At 39.1% G+C, this 15511-nt stretch overlaps 1 protein-coding gene across 2 annotated transcripts in view; it reads left to right on the forward strand.

Moving 5' to 3' along the window:
• Positions 1–12413, forward strand: part of spc24 (SPC24 component of NDC80 kinetochore complex) — a 12821-nt gene extending 408 nt beyond the window's left edge. The window contains exons 1-6 of one of the 2 annotated variants that reach the window (XM_043695041.1): positions 71–432; positions 592–756; positions 1507–1651; positions 6184–6288; positions 9335–9411; positions 11523–12413. In XM_043695041.1, coding sequence (XP_043550976.1) covers positions 594–756; positions 1507–1651; positions 6184–6288; positions 9335–9411; positions 11523–11629 — 597 coding nt within the window. In that variant the 5' untranslated portion in view covers positions 71–432; positions 592–593 and the 3' untranslated portion in view covers positions 11630–12413. Of the gene's footprint in view, positions 1–70; positions 433–591; positions 757–1506; positions 1652–6183; positions 6289–9334; positions 9412–11522 lie in introns of those variants that run through there. The other variant, XM_043695040.1, reaches the window with a different exon arrangement.
• Positions 12414–15511: the final 3098 nt, after the last annotated feature.

A 15511-nucleotide genomic window follows, 5' to 3' on the forward strand; every position in this document is an offset into this window, starting at 1 on the left:
AACACTCGGAGAGGGGGGAGAGAGAGATAAAAACACCCGGAGAGAGGATAGAGAGATAAAAACACCCGGAGAGGGGAGAGAGAGAGAGATAAAAATACCCGAAATGGAGAGCGAGACAGAGATAAAAATACCCGGAGTAGTGAGACAGACAGAATGAAAAATACCTGGAGTGGGGAGAGAGATAAAAACACTTGGAGAGGAGTGTTAGAGAGAAAAACACCAGAAGAAGAGCGTGAAGAGGAGAAATTACAGCACCTGGAGAGGAGAGAAAACGTGAAATGAGAAAAAGCTCAGGGAGGAGAGATAAAAGCAACCGAGACAGAGAGAAAAAAAATGAGGAATATTCAATGTGAGAGATAAACCCCTGTAAGAGAAGAGGAAAAACAAAAATGGCGGGAACGAGTGAATTCGGACAAGAGTGAGATAGAAAACGTGAGAATCCCCTTCAAAAATCGATCATTAACTTAAATTATCTCCTCTCTTATTCCCTCGGATTGTAACACTTGATATCTGAGTGACTGCACATCTTTTCATTGAATGATGGAACAAGAAATTAAAGTGTAAATTTTCTGTTTTTCTTACCCCTTATAGAGATGGAGGCCCAGATGCAAGAATTTAAGGCGTTAGCTGGAGAAATGTCGATTATCCTCTCGGGCTCTCATGGGGAAGTGCTGTTGCAGAAAGCCATGATGAATAAAGCAAAAACTTTGAATAGGTACCTGGAATTTGAAAGATCAGTGAAGCAACTGCTTACAGGTAAGGTGTGACAATTCAGAAATTGGGTGAATGAGCATACATTTGTAAAATTGGCATGGATGATTTAAAAAGACATTGCAAACTGACATTGCTGTGATGATATGAATGGCAATTATAGTAAAGATAAAAACACAATAATCTGGGGAAATTGAACAAGTCTGGCAGCATCTGGAGAGAAAATCAGTTATTGTTTTGAGTGCAAAATGACTCTGGAAACTAGCATGTTTCAAATAATAGTTTTGGACTTGAAACAGAAACTATTTCTCTCTCCTTATGGTGCCTGGCGTGCTGAGCTTCTGCTTTTAGTTCAGATTTCCAGCATCCGCAGTATTTTACCATTATTCCAGCACTAGAGATGCTGTGAGGGTAGCACACCGACAATCTGTGGTGTCTGAACGAGAAACTACACTAACGATTCTGTGAAGTCAAACCATCTTGTGCAGAATTCATAATCGTACCTTGAAAATGAAATCCTGAGTACAGGTTGATTTTTAAAAAAAGACATTAATCGAATCTTTATCGCTGAGCAAACTTATACTGCATAGTTTGTCTACCTTTGCTGATTGTTTCAAATTCAATTTTTTTTCAAAGTAACCTAATGGGTTTGCAGTGAATGATCTGTGCTACTTTAAAATTAGTTTTGAATCAACTCCCTGTTGCTTGAAAATGTTAATGGCTAGAAATCACAAGCCTTTGAAAACATCTGTGTCTAATACAAGATCTTTGAGAATTACATGATGTTGATTTCAGAAATACAACAGACACGGGAGAAGGTGGCACTGAAAGTTATAGAGATTGGAGAAGAACAACAGAAAAGCTTTCTGGAGGTGCAGAAGATTCAGGAACAGTGGAAAAAAAGTCAACAGCAGTACACTCAGAAAGAAGCAGAATTAAAATATCCTTTGCTACTGAAATTTATTTTAAGTGCCTACTTAGATTAGGGAGGAATGGGCGTTGCAAGTGATTCATAGAGTCATAGAGATGTACAGCATGGAAACAGACCCTTCGGTCCAACCCGTCCGTGCCGACCAGATATCCCAAACCAATCTAGTCCCACTGCCAACACCTGGCCCATATCCCTCCAAACCCTTCCTATCCAAATGCCTCTTAAATGTTGCAATTGTACCAGTCTCTACCACTTCCTTTGGCAGCTCATTCCATACACGTAAAACCCTCTGTGTGAAAAAGCTGCCCCTTAGATCTCTTTTATATCTTTCTCCTCTAACCCTAAACCTATGGCCTCTAGTTCTGGACTCCCACATCCCAGTGAAAAGACTTCGTCTTTTTTTCCTATCCATCCCCCTCATGATTTTGTAAACCTCTATAAGGTCAACCTCCGCCTCCGACACTCCAGGGAAAACAGTCCTAGCCTATTCAACCTCTCCCTGTAGCTCAAATCCTCCAACTCTGGCAACATCCTTGTAAAGCTTTTCTGAACCTTTCAAGTTTCACAACATCTTTCTGATAGGAAAGAGACCAGAATTGTATGCAATATTCCAACAGTAGCCTAATCAATATCCTTGTTCTACCAATGTTCTACAATTTTCATTGTTGAAAGGGGAATTGATAGTTGGCACGTTATGTGATTCAACCAAGAAGTGTACAGTTATAGTGATATTGAGTTTGAGCATATGTCTTACACCACATGCAATATATTTTTTGGAAACAATTGTGAAACAAAGATAGATAATTTTTTTATTGCACAGCTTTGTGCCTGCTTCATTTGAATTGATTAATTGTATACACATATGGAAAGTGCAATTTGGCTGCTTATATTGTTATAAAATTAATCATGTAGTTAATATTATCTCAACATTTTTTTTAAATGTCTATGGTTTGAAGGTTTTCAGAAATCATAGAATCCCTACAGTATGGAAACAGGTCCTTCAGCCCAACAAGTACACACCAACCCTCCGAAGAGTAACCCAGCCAAACCCGTAACCCTACCCTTTATTTACCCTTGACCAATGCACCTAACCAATGCATTCCTGAACACTATGAGCAATTTTAACATGGCTAATTCACCTAACCTGCACATCTTTAGAATATGGGGGGAATCCAGAGCACCCGGGGGAAACCCACGCAGACATGGGGAGAATGTGCAAACTCCGCACAGACAGTCACCTGAGGCTGGGTTGAAACCCGGGTCCCTGGCACTGTGAGGCAGCAGTGTGAACCACTGAGACACCGTGACGCTGACGAAGATCAGTTTTAGGAAAGAATTAAGTCACATCCAGAGGGATGAAAACAGCCAATTCAACCTCATCAGTCTGTGTTAGCGTAAATCTTCAAAATGAATTGTACTCCAAACACAATATTTTTATTTCACTTAAAGTTTAAGACTTTAGAATTTTTCATTGTAGAGAAAAAACATCAGATAATGAGTTTATAACTCTCCCCTCCTTCAACCTATTTGTAAATGTCAAAATGATCTCTATTTTAATTTCTGGTAGTATTTTCCACGGTCTCAAAACCCTTGATGTAAAAATACTTCTGTCAGTCAGAAACTCATAATTAATCTTAAACATACCTTTCCTGGTCCATGACTCCCCCAAAACTCTAAAAGCTCTGTGTCATCCTTTTAATCTTTAAATTATCCCCTAAAGTCCCTAGCACTAATGAAAACAGCAGTAAATTTTCATACTTGTATTCACGTTTGCATTTTGTCGCAGCAGACAATGGATTAGATTGGCTTTGCTAGTGAATAAGAAGAGTTGTTCTTTTCAGTTAGAAAATGCCTTTGAAATTAACCAAAGAACCCTTTAAGTATTTTGAGCAATATCCCTGTACTTATAGATGTTTTTAATCAAACTATTTGAGCTTATGATGAAAATTGAGGATGCGAGGGAGCCAGAAATGAAGGAATACTGAGGTCTTATGAGAGTTGTAGGCTTGCCGAGATTACAGAGATTTTGATGGTGTGGTCATGGAAGGAGGTGAATTGGAAAACGGACAGGTTGCCAGAGGAGGTTGAATATATACCAAGCATCTGACGACAAGTAAATGGGAGTTGGTGGAAGCTTGGAGAGAATCAGAAGTGTTCGGAAAATCTTACACTTATTGAAGATGAACAATTGGAGTCAAGCAATTGAATAATCAAATGAGTAACTGGCTCCAATTAGTAACCAGTCACCATACAGTGACAATGCCAGGGTAAGTGGCTGGTATTCATTCTGCTCAGTGTTCAGGGTCAGTGACTGACCCTCACACTCTGACCATTCCCAAGGTCACACACTGACCCTCACTCTCTGACCATTCCCAGGGTCAGTGACTAACCCTCACTCTCTAACCATTCCCAGGGTCAGTCAGTGACCCTCGCTCTCTGACCATTCCCAGGGTCAGTCAGTGACCCTCACTCTCTGACCATTCCCAGGGTCAGTGACTAACCCACACACTCTGACCACTCCCAGAGTCAGTCGCTGACCCTCAACTCTCTGACCATTCCCATGGTCAGTCACTGACCCTCACTCTCTCACCATTCCCAGGCTCACGCACTGACCCTCACTCTCTGACCATTCCCGGGGTCGGTGTCTGACCCTCAATCTGACCATTCCTGGGGTCAGTGACATACCTTCACTCTCTGACCGTTCCCAGGGTCACACACTGACCCTTACTTTCTGACCACTCCGAGGGTCACACACTGATCTTCACACACTCTGACAATTCCCAGGGTCACACTGACCCTCACCCTCTGACAATTCCCAGGGTCACACACTGACCCTCACTCTCTGACAATTCCCAGGGTTAGTCACTGACCCTCTCCCTGTCCATTCCCAGAGTCACACACTGACCCTCACTCTATGACCACTCCCAGGGTCACACACTGACTTTCACACACTCTGACAATTCTCAGGGTCAGTCAGTGACCCTCACCCTCTGACAATTCCCAGGGTCACACACTGACCCTCACCCTCTGACCACTCCCAGGATCACACACTGACCCTCACTCTCTGACCACTCCGAGGGTCACACACTGACCTTCACACTGACATTCCTAGGGTCACACACTGGCCCTCACTCTCTGACCACTCCGATGGTCACACACTGACCCTCACTCTCTTATGTTGCCTTAAGATAATTTAGAGTTATCAGTGGGCTTGCTAGAAATTATATATGCTGAATCCATTCTCTGCAAATAGAACATGCGGAGGATTTGCATATTTTTAAATACCTTGTGTAATTAACCTGTTCAGAGTTATTTTTACACACTTCTGGAGCAAATGGAACTTGAACCTGGGCTTCTAGGCTCAGAGGCAGGGACACTTTCATATGCATCACAAGAAAATTAAGATTGTTGGGCTGAGAAACAACCAATTAAGTAGTAAGTCTTCAGAGATATTATTAGACACTTCCAGACTATTGGGACTTGAACCCAGGCTGCCTGGGCTCATAGGAATACTACCAATGCACCACAAGAGCCCTATCCCTCTTTTTAAACCTTTTGTATTTCCAGAAGTGCTATTTCACACAACTTTTCCCACTACCAAATCACCTAAATCAAAATGATGTTGGCAGGAAATTACACCTCTTTATAAGATTAGTTGTTTTTAATTAACCTGTTCAACAATGTAATAAAGAGACTACTGAAGCAGATAGGACTTGAATATGGGCCTTCTAGTTCAGAAGTAAGGACATTATTACTGCATCATAAGAGCCCTATTGCATCTTTTTAGATGGTTTCCGGGTTAACCTGCTTAGTTATGTCATTGTATACCTCTGGAGCCGGTGGAACTTGAACCCAGGCCTGCTGGGTCAGAGATAGTGATACTACTGCTGCATCACAAGCGTTCTTATTACACCTTCTTAAATTAGACAAAAACATGGGTGATCCCTGTTACCTGGTGTGTTCTCTGATAAAGCTTCGACAAATCCATCAGCACCCTTGTCTCTTTCAGTATAAATTGTGTTTTCTTTGACATTTGGTATACTTGAAATTGTCTATGAGTGCAAGACAAAAAGTTTCAGCAGCATATCTGTGTTTTTTCAGCAATCCTCAAGCACTGTGCTATAAACAACTTTGCTTTATTAAACTCGTTGCTGGAGATTAACGTTTAAAATGTTTGTTGCAGAATGGAGTAACTTCACTTGGACATTGAAGTAAATATTATCCACTACAGGTTGTTGCTCAAAACATTTTGGTATTTGCATTGAACATGTTAGTGGTGTGTCATTGTTCTGATAAGCTATCATCCAAAATCAGTTTATTGCATATTGCTGCTCTGAATAATTTGTGCCTATTTAAGTCATTGTAATATAAATGTAATTCTCAAGTGCTTTACAGATTTTGATGTTGCTTGAACCACCATGTGAATCCATTGTCTCAATTTTACCTTCACTTTTGTGGAACATTTTGTACCTAGCTCATACATGTGCATTGTTATAATAACCAATTATATACTGCTCCTTTTCTTAACAAACAAAAGTCACACTTTTACAGCAAGATCTGGAGGAGCTTGAAAGGACTGAGAAAGAAATAACCAAAATAGAAGAAGAGGTAGCTGAAGACACAACAGTAATTATTCCTTCTACCAAGTAAGTTTTGAAGTAATGCATAAGTTTACTTAAAATATTCATGTTTTGTTACATTGAATCTGTACGTAGAAAATCAAATGCTTGAATTCTCAGGATATTTCTTGGCATAGATGAATTCACTCCATTGCAATTTGGAAAAATTATCCTCCTCAACATTTAAGACATCTGGATGGGTATATGAATAAGAAGGGATTAGAAGGATATGAGCCAAATGAGACTAGATTAGGTGAGGATATCTGGTCACCATGGATGAGTTGGACCTAAGTGTCTATTTCCGTACTGTACATCTGAGTCTATGACTTCTATGCAGCTCATAAGGTGAAAAGCTACTTGCTCTTAAATCATTCACTATGATTGTGGGTCATAGAAACTGATGGCAGAAATGTAGAATTGTTTGCTGGTGTGGGGAGATGATACTATACTGGCATTATCACTGGACTAGCAATTCAGAGACTCAGACTAATGCTTTAGAGACATGGGTTCAAGTCCCACCATGGCACATATGAAATTTAAATTAATGAAAGTCTGATATTTTTTTAAAAAGAAAAATTAGTCTAATGCAACTATGTAACTATTGTCGATTGTTGTAAAAACCTGTTAGGCTCAATAATGTCTTGTAAGGGAAAGAAATTTGTTGTCCTTACCTAATCTGGTCTGCATGTAATTCCAGAACCACAGCAATGGGGTTAACTGGCCTCTGAAATGGCTTTGGCAAGCCAGTGAGTCCAAGCAGAAATTGGGCATGGGCAATAAATGTGTGCCCAGGGAACAACGGTACATCTGATGCTTGGAAAACAAAACCAATCCAGGAGAAAAACCTATTTTGCTAACCTTGCTGTTATGAGATAATACATTTTCTCCTATTCTACTGTGAGAAAGCGACTAGCCTGGATTGAGTCCCCGGCTGTGCACTCCGATCCTAGAACCAGCTGACGAGAGTATTTGCAGATGTCTTTAACCTCTCCTTACTATGTAAGGTTCCCACTTGCTTCAAGAAGACCACTATTGTCCCAGTACCAAAGAAAAACTAAGGTGATGTGCCTTAATGATTACCGCCCACTGGTTCTGACATCCATCATTATGAAGTGCTTTGCGAGGTTAGTAATGGTACACGCTGAAAATGTGTTGCTGGAAAGCGCAGCAGGTCAGGCAGCATCCAAGGAGCAGGAGAATCGACGTTTCGGCCATAAGCCCTTTTTCAGTAATGGTACACATCAACTCCAGCCTCCCAGATTGCCTTGATCCATTTCAATTCGCCTCTTGTCACAATAAGTTCTTGGCAGATGCCATCTCCCTGGCCCTACACTCACCCTGGAACATCTGAATAACAAGGAAATTTACGTCAGACTCCTATTTATTGACTTTAGCTTCCCCTCCAGCATCATAGTTCCAACAAAAGTCTTTTCCAAACTCTGAGACCTAGGACTGTGCTCCACCCCACCCCCACCCTTTGCAACTGGATTATTGACTCCCTGACCTGCTGGCCCCAATTGGTAAGGTTAGGTGACAACATTACCTTCACAATAATCCATTAAGTCAGTGCCCCGCAAGACTATATACTCAGCCCCTTACGATACTCCTTATATGCTTATGACTGTGTGGTCGGATTCAGCTCTAACTCCATTTACAAATTTGCTGATGATACCACTATAGTGGGTCAGAGTCATATAGCATGGAAACTGACCCTTCAATCCAATTTGTCCATACCGGCCAAGTTTCCCAAACTAAGCTAGATCCACTTGCCTGCGTTTAGCCCATATCCCTGTAAATCTTTTACTATTCATGTACCTGTCCAAATGTCTTTTAAATGTTGTAATTGTACCTGCATCTATTGCTTCGTCTGGCAGTCCATTCCATATATGAACCACCCTCTATTTGAAAAAGTTACCCCTCAAATCCTTTTTAAATTTATCATCTCTCACCTTAAAAAAAAAAATTATTTTAGTTTTGAACTCCCCTACCCAATGGAAAAGTCCTTTGCTGTTCACCTTATCTGTATTCCTCAGATTTTATAAACCTCTATAAGGTCACCCCCTCAACCTCTGACGCTCCAGGGGAAAAAGTCCCAGCCTATCCAGCCTCTCCTTATAACGCAAAACTTTCAGGATCTCAAATGATGAGACTGAGTGTAGGAAGCAGATAGATAGCTTAGTGGCATGGTGTAAAGGCAACAATCTCTCCTTCAATGTCAGCAAAATGAAGGAGTTGGTATTCTTTAGGAAGTGGAGTAGAGAACACACCTCTGTTTGTATCAGTGGCACTGAGGTAGAGGTAGTCACAAGCTTCAAATTCCTAGGTGTAAATATCGCCAACAATCTAACCTGGTCCATCCACATTGACACTACGTCAAAAAAGCGTACCAAAGCCTCTACTTCCTTTAGAGGGCTAAGGAAATTTGGCATGTTCACAATAACTCCTGCCAGTTTTTATAGATGCACCATAGAAGATGGTGCATCCTATCTGGAAGTATCACAGCTTGGTTTGGCAACTGCTCTGCCCAAGACTGCAAGAAATTACAAAGACTTGTGAACGCAGCCCAGTTCATCACAAAAACCAGCTTTCCTCCATTGACTCAGTCTACACACGTTGCCTTAAGAAAGCAGCCAACAAAATCAAAGAGTCCTCCCTCCTCAGTTATACTCTTCCACTCCCTTTCCATTGGACAGCAGATGCAAAAGTTGAAAAACATGTATCAACATATTTGCGAACAGTTTCTTCCCCATTGTTATCAGAATTATGACTGATCTCTCATAGGTTTGAGCTTTCTCTGCACCTGCTCTGTAGTTGTAACGCTATATTCTGTATTCTGTTCTATTACCCTAACATACTTATGTAAGTTATGATTTGTTTGGTTAGTATGGAAAGCAATACTCTTCACTGTATCATGGTACTTGTGACAATAACAAATCAAATCAAGATATAACATGTTATAAAGTATACTGCTTCATTCCTCAACTTAGCTGCTCTCATTTAAATTGTTTTATGTCAATTAGCATCATGTCATGACTTGTGTAAATTGGTTCTATTCAAATATGATTTCATGCAGGTACTTGGCTCACATTTTCCATAAAGTCACTAAGATCATTTGGGACTATGACAGCGATCCATCTCTTGTGAAAGGTGGTATCCTTTGATTTTTGACTTTGAAACTAAAGTAGAGAAAACTCAAATATCTTTAGTACTAGAGATAGATAAATCAGCTAATATTATCATGCTTTTCAGGAATGTAAAGACTGTTGAATCTCATTTTATAAAGCCTCTGAAAGTATGATGTGTAAGGAATCTTGAATTCAATAAAGTAAAATGCTGTGAGGGAAAAGCATTTGGCACAAAAGTGAGAGAGTTTCTTGGAGTTAGCCGAGTTATAGGAACATGATTTGAATGGTCAGTCTTAAGTCAGTTCCCTGGCTCCTTTTCACATGTTGACTGTCTCTGTCCACCTGCCTCAGCTCCCTAATACCCTAATATGCTTATCTTAAAAAAAAAATTATTGTCTGATTTAAAATTAAGTAACATCTGTTTTTAGATATTTCTCCCATAATTTGTTTCCTTATCTCACTCCTGAGTGTTAAGGTTGTCAATTCTTAGGTTCCTTCATTAGTAGTAACGTTTATTTTTCTAATCAGTTACGCACCTTTGGAGCAGGTGGGGCTTGAACCCAAGTCTCTTGGTTCAGGAGTAGGATCACTATCTCTGTACCTCAAGAGAGCTCTAACTGAAAGGCTATGGTAGAGCAAAGGTACTGCTGGACTTTGAACTCACGATGCCCCGTTTACTAGACAGGTGTTTTAAGTGGCTAAGACACAGTGCCACTTTCGGTTAATCTATTATCTCAACATTATTTAAAACATCTGTTTGCATTACTTACTATGCCACCAATTTTCCGCATTGGCAAATGAGAATTACTGGTTCTCTGTTAGTATAGTAAATAGTTTAAATCACAGTCCAGATCCCTGTGTACAAAGTTAAAAATCACACAACACCAGGTTATATTCCAACAGGTTTAATTGGAAGCACACTAACTTTCGGAGCGACACCCCTTCATCAGGTGATTGTGGCGGGCTCGATCGTAACACAGAATTTATAGCAAAAATTTGCAGTGTGATGTAACTGAAATTATACATTGAAAAATTGATTGTATAATTTCAGTTACATCACATTGCAAATTTTTGCTATAAATTCTGTTACGATCGAGCCCTCCACAATCACCTGATGAAGGAGCGTCGCACCGAAAGCTAGTGTGCTTCCAATTAAACCTGTTGGACTATAACCTGGTGTTGTGTGATTTTTAACTTTGTACACCCCAGTCCAACACTGGCATCTCCAAATCATCAGATCCCTGTGGAACACCTCTAGACACTTCCTTTATTTTTGAGTACATATTCTTTATCTCTACTACCTTCTGTCTGACCAATCTGTTCATCATGTCAGTAATTTGCCTCTAATCCATAATGTTAATTTTAACTAACATTCTCTTTCCTGGAGACTTAGCAGATGCCTTCTGGAAGTGCATGTGACTTGTATTCTGTCCACTGCTTTGGTTACACTCTCTCTCAATTCATTTTAATGCCTGCTTAATAAAGGCCATTGTTTGTCTGTTTGGTCAACTCAGACTAGTGCTTGGTTGCTTTGTCCTTAATTATAAATTCCAGTAGCTTCCCTGTAACAAATGTTAAATAAGCAGGTCTATAATTTCCTGGTTTCTCTTTTTGTGGAGGAAATGTGGGAATTTACTTTAAATTGAATGCAAAAATGCCAGCGAAGGAATGAAAATGTAAAATAATTCTGACAAACCAGCTGTCTTGTCTGCTGAAACCTTTGCTACTTTATTTCCAACCATGGATGATTAATTGAATTTAATTACTTCAGTCTTAGTGGAAATACAAGATTGATATGAGAGCATTTGAAAGAAGTGTGTAGTGTCACATCAGTGAAAAGCAATAGTTCATAATGATGGGAAAAGAATCACCAATGTCACAAAAGCAATTTGATCTGTGATTAAAAGTGAAAATGCTGAAAATCATGTAGTTAGATTGAGCCAAGGCATTTAAAATTATCTGTTTAGTTGGAGGTAGCAGAAATTGAGATGGATAGTAATAAACAGAATGCATCAAGCGATGTTGTGTTTAACCCACAAACCACCTTTTATTAAATTCTGTCCAGGTAGAAGAAAATGGTATGTTATTTGTTGAGATTGTTTTGTTTGCAATGGTTTCCTTAACTATTTATGTCAGTTCATTTTGGGACAGATATAGCACATCCCATTAACATAGACTCTACCAAGCACTCGGAGAGTTTCATCTGTGATTATCTGTGGAACCTGTTGAGCACGGATTGGTAAATTGTTCTCTGAGCAAGTATGGAGAACAGGTGAACTGTTCATTTTGAATTGGTGTTTTTGTACATTTTTGAAGTAATGGCTTCAATCTAGAAAAATGTAATTTAGGAAGTCTTACTGGTAGACTCATGAGTGTGCGGTGTTTGACAAAGTATAGACTAATCCCCTGAGTGACTTGCATGTGGCAACATGTGCAGTGATTTTTGTAATGATATTGCTGAAACTGGAAATTCGTTCCTTTTGAGAACTTGCAGCAGAAACCTGTGTGCCACCACTCCATATCATAGAATACTGTAAAATTATATTCCTTTTTTTTGCAAAATGAGTCTATGTTTATGTGAACTTTTACAAAAACATTTAAATGATTGGTCCATTTGTTTTGTCTAGCATTGATTCATGAGTCCAGTCTACTGCGCTCTTGAATCTCATTCTTGATTTGTTTTGGATAAATATTATCTGTTCTTTAGTAATATTGTAGATTAGTAAGTATCAAGCATATGAAGCATTAGTAAGCATCATATTAGGTTTTACTCCTTTTAAAAACTGATTGGCTGGCTTCCTGAAAATTGTGTGCAGCAAATTGAAAAAACTGGATGCAGTACACTAGAAGTGTGCATGTCTGATTTCAGAACTGTGACATGTATAAGCAACCATGGCTCATATTGAGGCTCTGCTACTTATCTCTCAGCGTCTGATATTTGCAACTGTATCCCCCTTTTCCTAAGCTGGTTTCTATGCTTACCTCAGTTATATTTTTCAGTTCTAATAAAGTGGTTTATTCCCTTAATAATTGTGGGAATAATCTTTTGCTTCTCTGGACTTCAATTTGACAACTGTAGGCAGCCAATGTTTGTTGAACAGTTGGAACCTTGCATCAGCAAAGAAGACTGGAATTGGTGTGTTCTACCAAGGTGCAAACTTTTCACCTGTGATTGAGATGCTGCCCCTTAACTTTTACTGCAATTATATCAATAACAGTCACTATTAAATAGAAAAGAATAAGGTGGCTATTTGGCACGGTGGCTCAGTGGTTAGCACTGCTGCCTCACAGCACCAGGGTCCCAGGTTTGATTCCAGCCTTGGGTGACTGTCTGTGTGGAGTTTGCACATTCTCCCCATGTCTGTGTGAGTTTCCTCCAGGTGCTCTGGTTTCCTCCCACAGTCCAAAGATGTGCAGGTCAAGTGAATTGGCCATGCTAAATTGCCCATTAGTCAGAGGGAAATGGGTCTGGGTGGGTTGCTTTTCGGAGGGTCGGTGTGGACTGGTTGGGTCGAAGGGCCTGTTCCCACACTGTAGGGAATCTAATCTATTAGAACATCACAATCTGTTCAACCATCAGCTAGATTGGTACATAAACTAACTTGATTATTTCATAACAGGGACAGCTGCAAATTGCTAAGAAAATCTATCCATTCCAATCTAATCTAATATATTTAGCTATACAAAGGGAAAGCAGGTATAACCATTACAAGAAGTTGTCTGTCTAAAGTAGGACTATGCTGCTTACTGCAAGTGTTTGGGTCATAACTACATCAGTCAGTAGTAATCTTTCAGCCCATGACAAAATACAGTCCATGTACCTCCAGCTGCTGTGCCTACTGAATTCAGCTTAGCCTGCATGTTTTGTTCCAAGAATTGAAAACCAGTAGATGCAAACATATTTCTTAAGAGGCCAGGAAATTGCTCAAATAGAAGCTGGCAAAAAAGAAAGACTCATGAGGCAGGTATGGAAAAGTTATAACTGGAGTGTAATGGGAGGCGGATAACAGTTAAAGCTTTAAAAACGTAAGGGTCTTAAACAGTGAAGTAAACATTTCCATGCAGCAACTATTATAATCGAATTGTATACAGGTTTAATTCTCTCTCCCACATTTCTGTTACTTGCCATGACTATGCAATAGGCACATACTGTCACAATTAAAGTACTCCAATCTCCCATCCTCTGATAGCACATTAATATTAAACCCTGACTACAGTGTTACACAGAAAACGCTACATTAGTATTTAATAAAGTGAGAGAGATGTAAAATTACATGGCAGCAGTATTCCAAAGTGTATTAAAAATTTATGTATTTTTGATAGAATTTCAATTGCATTTCTATTCAATAGTTCTTTGAAATACAATTTAAAAGAGTGTTCTTTAGTTAAATCTGAGAAGGTTTACTTGTGTTATAACATTTTCTTTACAGTAGAGTTGCTGGGGGCAGTGCAATTTGTTGCATATGTAGACTTCCACTAAATAAATATTTGATAAATTACATTTGTTATCAAAGTTAAAGTCATAGGAACAAAAGGAGAGACAGAAAACTTTTTAATGGACTACAAACAAAGTAATAATAAATTGTTGCTTTTCAGTTTAGGGAGAAGTATATAGTGGCATTAGGGTTTGGTTCTAGGACCATTATTTTTCTTGATCGTAGTGACTTGGACTTGATTATATGGAACATAATTTCAAAGATTGCAGATGATGGAAAACTTGGAAATGTAGTAAACGATAAGCCTTCTGGAGGAAACGAACTGGTCAAATGTGCGTACATAAGGCAAATTAAATTGTACAGACACAATTAACTTATATTTGGCCATTTTTTCAGGAAATATTACAATTCAGGATATAAATACCAGTTTCATTTAGCAAAGATTCTCCACTAAGAGTTATGTCCTGAGACTGACCCCATACTGAAGGCAGTTAAAGGTGGAGAGTAATAGTATTAAAATGCAAGATGGTACAATCTGCTAGAGATTCTTAATGAGCAATGGACAAGTTCTTAGCCTTGTCTGATTATTCAGAAGATGCATTTTGCATCTTGGGTGAGAAACCTTGAAATTAATAGAAAATTGGGTGTTTGTATAATTGATTTGGTATTGTTACACTTTTACAGGGTGAACGATTCATCTGATATCAAATATTTAAAATGTATTCTTTGATTTTATGTTTTACTTTACTCAACGGCTTCTTGGCAATAGGCTATTTGAACCAATCGGTCCTTATTGGTAATTATTGCTAACTTCATTAATGAAAAATGTTTTGGTGATACAATGCACGGGATTGCAACTTGCCAAGCTTCTTCAACAGGGCTACACAAATTTACAACTTGTATCATCTAGAAGAATAACAGAAATAGATGCATGGAGACATCACAGCCTACATCACCTACCGTTCTGACTTGGAGCTATCTTCCTGCTTTTTGAAATACTGCATTGCATGCAATGTCCACTTCAGTGCAGCTTTCTGGAGCTTGCACTCTAATAGCACTGTGCATGTGTCTCGATTACATGGACTGCAGCTTTTCAAGAAGGTAGGAACTTGACACTATCTCTAGGGCAATTAGAGGTGAGCAGTAAATGTTATCCTTCCCAATCATGCTCATGTCACATGAAAAACAGCATTCAGAAAGCATAGTAGTCTTATATTGTCCATGTATTAAATGACACCAGGTACTGTTGCATCATCTAGCCTAATTAAGTACATACTGCATTTTGTGCTGCACTTGAACTTCCTTTGGCCTCATTTGTCTGTCAGCATAACTATTCATTTCTTCCTCATATCTTTATCTTGTCTCCCCTTAAATGCATCTATCCTATCCATTCCACTACTCATAGTAGTAAATTCCACGTTCTGACCACTCCCTGGATAAAGAATGATCTTCTGAACTCCCTATTGGCTTTCTCACTGATATTGAATTTTGCTCTTTCTATCTATCAAACCATTTGATCTATACCAGTGTTTCTCAACCTTTCCGTATTCAACGCCCCCTTCTTATCCTTGAAATCATGCAACACCCCCAAATTACCAGTCTGTTTTTGCACATATAACTGCAATACACTGCAGTGCTGGAAACGGAAATTTTTTGTAAAATATGTTTTATATACAACAAAAATAAATT

Source organism: Chiloscyllium plagiosum, chromosome 8, assembly GCF_004010195.1.
Source record: "Chiloscyllium plagiosum isolate BGI_BamShark_2017 chromosome 8, ASM401019v2, whole genome shotgun sequence".
In the NCBI taxonomy this organism is placed as follows: Eukaryota; Metazoa; Chordata; class Chondrichthyes; order Orectolobiformes; family Hemiscylliidae; genus Chiloscyllium; species Chiloscyllium plagiosum.